Raw genomic sequence first — 9,621 nt, forward strand, 5'->3', positions numbered from 1 at the left:
TTGCCTTACAAAATAAATCAGAAAAGTTATTATTAGTAACTCGTAGGTAATAAAAAGTGTAAATTTACAAATCTTATTTTTCTTCTTTTTCCCAGTGGAGCCCTTTGGCAACCTCTACTATTGTGGCCAAATTCCTTGCAAGTGGAAAAATGAATAGTGTGTGACCTCCTAGCTTGTTGGATTCCTAATAACCCTTCAACCTCACTCTTTCTCTAAGCCTTCCTAGGCCTACCAAGAAGTCTTTTTAGATTAGACAGATCAATTAGTGGATATTCATCTATGTTGTCCACATCTATATCAGGCATTGGATGAATAATTTCAGAATAGGCCTCCATCCATATGGGAGATGTGAATAACTTGTCACAATAGTTCTTCACATTGTCTCTTTTATAAGCTATACAAGAACAAAAATGTTTGCAGGCAAGCTCGAGATCTGCCAAAAATTACAACATGTTTTTTCAGTCAACTTAACAACAAAGTTGTTGAATCCATCCTTCACTTGGAATTCATCCCTTCCAACATATGTTATTGTACAATATCTCCCATCTTGCATTGTTTTGTCTACAATAACCCTGATCATAGGAGACACCATAGAGTGAGTGGCAGTTGCCTTATCATACCTTTTTTGAAATATCGCCATCATCCTAGTAATAATAGATTGCAACATGGATAATATTTTTTTGCTTTAATCCTCGAAGTGTAGCTAACATGAGGATCAGAAAATAGCAAACTTTCTAGTTTCTTAGCAATCCAAGTTGAGTTTTCCTCTGAGTTCCTAATGCAATTGTGCCTACTTCCATAGGACTTTATTGATAAGTTATTTTGTCTACTACTGGAGATGCATGGATCCTCCAGATACAATCAGGAGCCTTACACTTAGAAGTCACCCTACACCATTCATTTTTAAGCTGCTTCAATTCAAATCATTCTTGTATAGAACAATCCTTAAGCATTTTCCTAAAATGGTCTATACTAACAAACAACTGCCCAATAGAAAATTGGGTCTTCCCATTCTTATCCAATTCAAATTGTTTCCCCTTAATCCTTTCTCTTTATAAATTTCCTCCATGTCAGAATCTGAATGCACAACTCCAATACAATCAAGTTTTTCTTCAAAGTCACTCATGTCATTCGCATAACTCAATTCTTCATCCAGACCAACATATTCACTATCAATGTCAGGTGAAGAACCTCCACTCAACCCCTAGTAAGTCACACTAACATTACTTACATATACATCATCGTCCTCAACTATGGGAACCTATTTATTTTCACACACATGTTCATTCATAGCTTCATTCATACTAGCATTTGCAGCTTCATTGACAACGTCATTCATAGCTTCATACATACAAGCATTAACAGGTTGGTTAACAAGTTCAATAAAAGGTTCAATAACAGTAGGTACAACTTCAATGAAAAGAGGTTCATGCCAAAACTCATCTTTATTTTTAGTCGCATACAAATGAATATAACTACTATTTGGATTCTTAACATACATTAACATAACATTAGAATCATTAGCTAGAGGACGATAATTACCATTAGCACATCGAAACCACATAATGAAAGGATTACAAGGAAGCAAACCCAATTCAACTGCAAAATTGTAGATGCCATCATAAAAGCCATACTTATTAGGATCCACGTTGTTGACGTGACATGTTTGCCTTCTCAATTCCAAAAGACGAACCAAAAAATCTACATTCCATGGATTTGGACCCAAATATCGATGGTCTTCCATTCTGCTTCATGCATGTCGACAACCAAATAATAAAATAGTCAAACAATGGGTCCATAATAGACCATTACAAAGACAAATAATCAAAACAACAATAGTAAACCTAACAATGGTCCCTAAAAACAAAAAAAGTTGCCCCATGAAAAATAGTAAATCCAAAAATAATAGTGGTCCCCAACAACAACAATGTTAACGTACAACACCAATGGTCCCCAACAACAATAGTTGTCTCAAACAACAACAGTGGTCCACAACAATAGTAAAACCCACTCAAATCGCATTAACCATATTAAAAAAATAAGCTCTAGGGTTTCAATACAAGCATGAAACACGCACCTTAACAAATTCGAACTTTCAATCTATCATAGTTCAGGTCAAACCACAATCAAGCCAACACCAACCTACTCGAATCACCGGCCAAACACAATCATCAAAGTCAAAGTAGAAGCCGAACACCACCATGGAACTTGAAAGAGAAGATAATCCATCGTAAAACTTGAACCAGTGGAGAAATCTACATTTAACCCAAGCAAACGAATACGGTGACCATCAAAATCCTAGCAAACGAAGATGGTGGACATCAAACCCGAGAGGGAACTCAAACCCTAGCATAACACATTTTGGGGGTTTCTAATTTGGGGGTTTCCGAACACGTGAGGGAGTAGCAAAATAAGGGGTTTCAGAACTATGACAGGTAATTTTGACCTTTCACAAACACATTAACAAGGTTAATTAATGGATTCGGTCAGGGGGTGCAAAAGAAATGCATTTTAAGAGAGGGGATGCACGTGTAATATGTCCGAAATTGAGGAGGTGTTTGTGTTATTTTTTCTATAAAAAATGTTATGTGAATAGTGCATCAAATTAAATTCCATAACTAGTGATTTAATTTTGTGAAAATTTAATTTTAGTCAATAAATAATATTGATTCAAGATCATGAGATTTAGAAGGAAAAGAAATAAACACACTTTAAGGGCATGTTTAGATAAGTCTATTTATAAGCACTTGTTAAAAAATCTCTATAAACTAAAATTAGTTATGTATAAGTTAAAAATTATTTTAAATAAGTTATATAAAAGAGTTTTTATAAATTAACTTATGCATACCTAATGGTATTGATTTTATTGGTAAATATACTAAAATCCTAAAAATGGTAACTACTAACAACAAGTTTTTCTATTGTCAATACCTGATCATAGCATGAATAATGCCCCCAATTTGGTCAATTAATCAAGGGTAGCATTTATTCATGGAATAGGTGTTGGACATGTCATTGGGGCAAGGTGGTGAGTCTCATGCCACAGAAGAAGCCTTCCAAGCATCATATGGAGGACTAAAAATGAAGGAAAATCCAATGGCTCTCCCAATTGTTTCCTACTCTTGTTCTTTTGTTCCTCTCTGTGCTCATGTTTTGTTACAATTCTTGATCAAGGTAGATTGATTGTGAAGCCATTGTATTGTTGGTTTGGCTCTTAATTTAAAGTTTAAACTAGCACGATACCCTTCCTTTAGTGTGGAGGAATTGGCTACTTTTGCAAATTTTTTAGGCAAGTAAATAATGTAATACATATGCAATTTACTGAAGTCATTATTGTTAAAGGAATTAATGCTTAAATAGAACAACATTTATGTGGATCTCCCCACACTTGAACATTGCTTTCCCTCAAACAATTATTTTGATTCAAAATTTTTCAAAAAAATTCTTAGTCAAGAAAATGTTTCAGAACCCTTATCTCCACATAAAAAAAAGATTTAAAAAAAAAAGATTAAAAGAGATTCATTAGGCTTATCACAATAAAGACGTCAAATTCCATATGGCCATGGTTCACTTATCTCTTCCTCTCAGTGTTTAGAGGTAAACCATTAATCACTCATATCATAAAACAAGATGGACATGTTCACAAATCTATAAACCAATCAACTCAACTCAAACAATATCTTTGCACTTTCAAACAAGTGAGGCACAAAGGATATAACGGGGTCAAGCATGTAATGCATGATGGATACTAAAAGAGAAAGATCAAACAAGGGGGTTCCACAATAATTCACAACTACGTGATATATTTTTAGGGGAAAAATGACCTTTACTTTAGTCAACTTTTTAGATACACTTTATGTCCCTTCATTTCAATTTTATTTATTCTCCTCCTACTTATTCACTTTCTTTTTCCCTCTCTTTACTTTCAATATTTGTTTATTGAGAGGGAATTCAAAATGGTTTGTGACCTTCACTTTATTCATTCTTAGAGGAGGATAAGTCAGAACCATTTTTGTGGGATAGACTATTTTCCCATTGACATCCCCATGTTCTTTACATCAATAAACTCAAAAACAGTTCAAAATAGGTGCCAACAAATATTTATGAGGCTCAAATAAGAAAGCTAAGGGAATTTGCATCACAAGTTTTATCATAAGCTGGTTCCAAAAGAATGCCTACTAAAGCTTCAATAGTTCAGAAAAATATCAAGAAACATTCAAGGATATGCATGCCATAATAGAGAATAGAATCATGTCATCAAGCAAACCATTGCGCACATTGAAAAGAATTATAGGCTCAAGACTCCTATTTATGTAGCTAGGCTCAATAGAAAGACTAATTATTAAACTTGTTCATGCTAATGTTTTACCCTAAGGAAAACTCTGAAAGCCAAGTTGCAAGATGGAAATTTATTTTTATGGGGTTTTCTAAAAACATAATACATGCACAAATTTAAAATAACACTAAAATCAAATCAGAAGAATGCAAAATTCTAATCTTAATATGGCTCAAAGCTAGGGGAAGCACAATGATACTCATTCCCACAATTAATCAATGCATCCAAATTAGAATTGCAAAATGCATGAAAAAGGAAAATGTACTGAAACAAAGATAGAAATAAAAACCAAACTGTAACATAAATCAAGTTATCTCCTGAGAAGCCCTTGTTTAACATCTTGAGCCTAACAGATGAAAAAGCCTCAAAGACTCAAAGACTCAAACCTAACTTAACTAACTCGCTTAGCGCGACATGCCGACTTAGCGAGTTCATACGAACTCAAAATTTAAAACTGGAAACTTAAATGCTCGCCAAGCCAAAGTGTAGTGGCTTAGCAAGTTCATACATATAAGCATAAATGTAAATAGCAATGATGAACACGCTTAGCGAGTTCATCACAAAACCCAGAAATTCATCTAAAATTGATGAACTTGCTTAGCGAGCAGGCTCGCTTAGCGAGTACATCGAAATTTCCAGAAAATTGGGGCTTCAAAGCCTCAACTTCCTAGCCACTTTCAGGCATAGGAAATCTAAGTAAAACCCATCAAATGAACCTACATTATACGCTAAATTAAAGCCCTAACAACATATAATCAAACAACTAAGTAGTGAACAACTACATCAACAAACAATCAAAATCACAGAGCAAGCAAATTTGTCTTCTACCCTAGGGTTCAAAAACGAAATTAATAAGGAGGAAATTAAAACTTACTTGGATTGCTGAGGTAGTGTAGCAAGATGGAAGCAAAGAAGCAGAAAATGCGAGGAAATGTGAGCACAGTGCAGATGAATGCCAATGATGAGGTAGGGAAATTATAATCTTTGCACAAAAGTAACTGCCCAAGGCAATTATGTCTTATTTTTGGCAATTTTGACTGCTTCGCTTAGCAAGCACGCAATGATGTTTGAATTTTTAGATTTAAACTCATGCGCTTAGCGGAACAGACTCGCTTAGCCCAATTCGAGAATTAGAAAACCCGAGAAGGTTTTGGGCTTAGCGCAGAGGAGCGCGCTTAGCGAGTTCTGCAGCTCTAATTGGTCTGCAACTTTCGCTAAGCGGGACATGACTGGCTTAGCAAATTAAATGCCTCAAGATGCAGTAGTGGGGTCACGCTTAGCAAGATGGTCTCGCTCAGTGCAATGCCATCCCAGAGGGATTTAGGCTTAGCGGGTATGACCTGCTTGGCCCAATTGACATGGGGGTCCAAGCAAAGAGCTATTTGCGCTTAGCGAGACTATGTGTTGCACTTAGCGAGCTGGCTCGCTTAGTCTAATTCCAATAAATGCAATTCCAGAGAAGTTTTTGGGCTAAGCGCAACTATCTCGCTTAGCGAGACCCCTTCAGCCAATGGGTAGGGGTTGGCGCACTCAACACGAGTGATTACTTGTTCAGCGCATGAAGGATGATTCACTTAGCGCACAGGGCACGTTGAGCAAGTGGATGACTGAAAAAAATTTCTAAGTTATTTCCACATCCACAACTTTAGAGAAGCTTTAGCAACCCTTTTTTCTCATACAAAACATGTTGAAGTCTTACTCTAACAATCACAAGCAAGTTAAAACCTAACAATATGAAATGATTAAGAAAACAAAGAAAAAGAAAAACAAGGAAAAAGAAATGGGTTGCCTCCCAGTAAGCGCTTTTTTAATGTCATTAGCTAGACGCATGTTACCTCAAGGGTTTGGAGCAATCTTTGCTCTAGCCATCAGAACCATTTCATTCTCAACCTCATCCATCTTAGAACAAACATTTCGGTCAAGTGAGTGTTTTTTTGCATTAAACAAGTCAAATGTGATCTTCTGATCATCTATACCCATTTCCAAATTATCTTTCCCCATATCTACCACACAATTGGCAATTAACATGAAGGGACGACCCAAAATCAGTGGGGTTTCAGCATCCTCTTCAATATCCATGATCACGAAATCTGCAGGAAAGGTAAACTGCTGCACCTTGACCAATACGTCTTTAACTACACCATATGGCCTTGTAATTGAGCGATCTGCCAGCTACAATGTCATTCTTGTTGGCATGATTTCCAGCTCTCTGATCCTTCTGCACATGGAGAGAGACATCAAATTAATGTTGGCCCCTAAGTCAATAAGGGCTTTTCCAACAAACACCGCACCAATAGAGCAAGGGATTGTGACACTCCCTGGATCCTTGTATTTTGGTGGAAGGATTCTCTGAATAACATCACTACAATTTCCCTCCACCACAATATTATCACTGTGGATATATTTGCCTTTTTTGGTCAACAGATCTTTAAGGAATTTGAGTATAGTGGCATTTTTTGCAAGGCTTTTCCAAATGGGATAGTTATCTCCAATTTCTTTAAGATATCAAGGAAATGAGCAAAGTGTCATTACTTTTCCTTCTTAGACGACACCAAGGGATATGATGCTTCCTTCCCTGTACATGGAACAACCTCCTTCTTCTTTTCTCTAGCCAACTCACTCTTTGTCTTCTTTTCTTCCTCTTTTTCTCTTTTTTTTTTCATTTTTTTCTTCTTTTTCTTCTTTCTCCTCATCATTTATTTTTTTGTCCCTCCTCTAATCTTTTTCTTTTTCTTTTTCTTTCTATCCTTCAGCTACTAACTCCTACTTATCACTACTCCTCCCTTCATCTTCCACCATGGTTACCTTCTTGCTTCTAGTTATGACAGCCTTGCATTCTTCTTTGGGATTTTTTTTTCAGTATTAGCCCCAAAACCTCCAGAAGAATTTTCAGCTATCTGCTTAGCTAGTTGTCCTACTTGAATCTCCAGGTTCTTTATAGCAGACTTTGTGCTTTTGTGATTGGACATTGAAACTTGCATGAACTTAGCCAAAGTCTCCTCCACCTTGGTTGTCCTTTCGTACAGGTTAGGCCCTTGATTTTGACACCTATTGGATGGTCCTCCTTGGTCTTTGTTGAATTGGTTCCCAGGATGAGACCTCCACTGCCCTTAATTCTGATTAAAATTGTAAGCTTCCTGATAACCTGAAAATCCACCTACATTAAACCTTGGTATGTGTTGATTTCCCATATAATTCACTTCTTTTGCAGAATCTTCAAGAGGTATACAACAACCAGATTCATGCGATCCTCCATGTATGCTACAACCTCCAACCTGCATAACTGCTGAATGTGAAGGTTGAGTCACTTGCAATTGGGTTGGCAGCTTACTAAGTGTCTTCGTCAATGATTCTAGTTGCTTAGCTAGCAGCTTGTTCTGTGCCAATAGTGCATCTTGTGAAGAAAGCTCTAACAGGCTTCTCTTTGTGGGTACATGAGTCCTATCACGCAAAATAGCATGATCACTTGCAGCCATATTTTCAATAAGCTCTATTGCTTCTTCAGGGGTCTTCAACTTAATTTTTCCTCCAGTAGAAGCATCCAATAACTGCTTGGACTGCGGTCTCAAACCATCTATAAAAAATTTCAGTTGAATCGACTCGGAGAATCCATGAGTCAGTGTTCTCCGCAGCAAGCTACGAAATCTCTCAAGTGCTTCACTCAGGGATTCATCTAGAAATTGATGGAATGAAGAGATAGCTGCCTTGCCTTCAGCTGTCTTGGACTCTAGGAAGTACTTCTTTAGAAATTTCTCTACAACCTCTTCCCAAGTTTTTAAGTTGTTTCCCTTGAACGAGTGCATCCACCTCTTGGCTTCTCCAACCAAAGAAAATGAAAACAAGCTAATTCTTACTGCATCTTCCGGCACACCTGCAATTTTCACAGTATTGCAGATTTCTATATAAGTAGCAAGGTGTGCATAAGGGTCTTCATTCGGCAAACCATGAAACAAATTTCCTTGAATCAACTGGATCAAGGAATGAGGATATGTGATGTTGTGAGCTTGAACTTCTGGTCGTGCAATGCTTGTGAAAAATTGTGGCACGGTCGAGGTAGAATAATCTTTAAGAGTCACCCTCCGTGGTTGATCCTCAGCCATGATATGTGCTTCAGACGCATCTACTTCAGATTCCCTTAAATTTGGAAATGCTGAAGATGATTCAGATGATTGAGTTCCCTCTGAACTTGGTTATGTTGTCCTTTCTTGCAAAGCTTTCTTCCTTCTTTCTGCGTTGTTTCTCCTGCAAGTAGCTTCTATTTCCAAATCTAATGGAACTAAATTCCCTGTTGAAGAATTACCTCACATATAAGAAGTACTAACAGAGCAACAATTAACCAGGTCAAGAGAAAAAATAAATCCTAACTATCTATTCACAAAATCAATCAAAGAATAATGAATAAATGTCTACAAACTGAACTATACTATCTAAGTGGAAAGAAATTACCCGACAACGGCGCCAAAAACTTGTTTGTGTGTTAGTAAGTGTACCGATTCGCACAAGTAGTATATTAAAACGGTAAGACTGAGTATCATATCCACATGGAATTTGTTTCACTCAGAACTGTACATTCAGTGAGCAAACATTTGTACAACCAAAAGTGAAATAAATATCAAGTTGGGTTTTTGTTCTAAAATCTAGTTAACTATAAACTAAATATCTAAAGTTTGAGAAGTAAAATAGTTAAGTAAAAAGCGTTGGGTCGTTCTACTGAATTTTCCTTGATGTTGTTATGTATTTTTCTCTATTTAATGTTATCCTAGTGTTCTTATGCTGAGAAATTACCCAAACCAAGATCCCTCGAGTGAACGGGCCTAACTCTCTTTAAACCTCATCCTTGATCCCTCAGCAAACTCAGTCTAAAAGAGTTGCATTAAGTCTACAACATAATATGGACTAGATCGCTGCACTCCATTCCTAGACATACAGTTTTCTAGCTTGCTCTATCAAGTTCTAAGGCTTTAAAGCACTTCCCAATGCTAAAAATCCTAACTATACATATAAATGGGTGATTAAGCCACAAGCATGTAAAAATAAGCATAGATAGAAGCAAAGAACACATAAAAACAACATTAAATAGATAGTGAAAGAATGTTACATCAAGGGTTCAGCTGAACTTCCCAACCAAGAGGTTTAGCCTTCCATTACAAGTAATGAGCTTTCAATACAAAGAAGAACAAATTTTGAGTAAAAAATGGCTAAGAAGGGTTGAGGATGTCTCCTTCAACCTCTAGAACCCTAATATCACTCCTTTAACCTAAACTCTCTTGGTGGCTCAGTTTTTG

At 36.6% G+C, this 9,621-nt stretch overlaps 1 protein-coding gene across 1 annotated transcript; it reads right to left on the reverse strand.

Moving 5' to 3' along the window:
* Window positions 1-7,446: 7,446 nt before the first annotated feature.
* Window positions 7,447-8,436, reverse strand: LOC102670514 (uncharacterized). Its single transcript, XM_006573916.1, has one exon. The coding sequence runs from the start codon at window positions 8,434-8,436 to the stop codon at window positions 7,447-7,449; it is 990 nt and encodes a 329-aa protein (XP_006573979.1).
* Between the last annotated feature and the right edge of the window lie 1,185 nt (window positions 8,437-9,621).

This window comes from Glycine max, chromosome 1, assembly GCF_000004515.6.
Source record: "Glycine max cultivar Williams 82 chromosome 1, Glycine_max_v4.0, whole genome shotgun sequence".
NCBI lineage: Eukaryota > Viridiplantae > Streptophyta > Magnoliopsida > Fabales > Fabaceae > Glycine > Glycine max.

What these genes read in the sequence shown, in the direction of transcription:
- LOC102670514 (XM_006573916.1), bottom strand. Translation starts at nt 8,436, where the DNA reads ATGGCTGAGGATCAACCACGGAGGGTGACTCTTAAAGATTATTCTACC.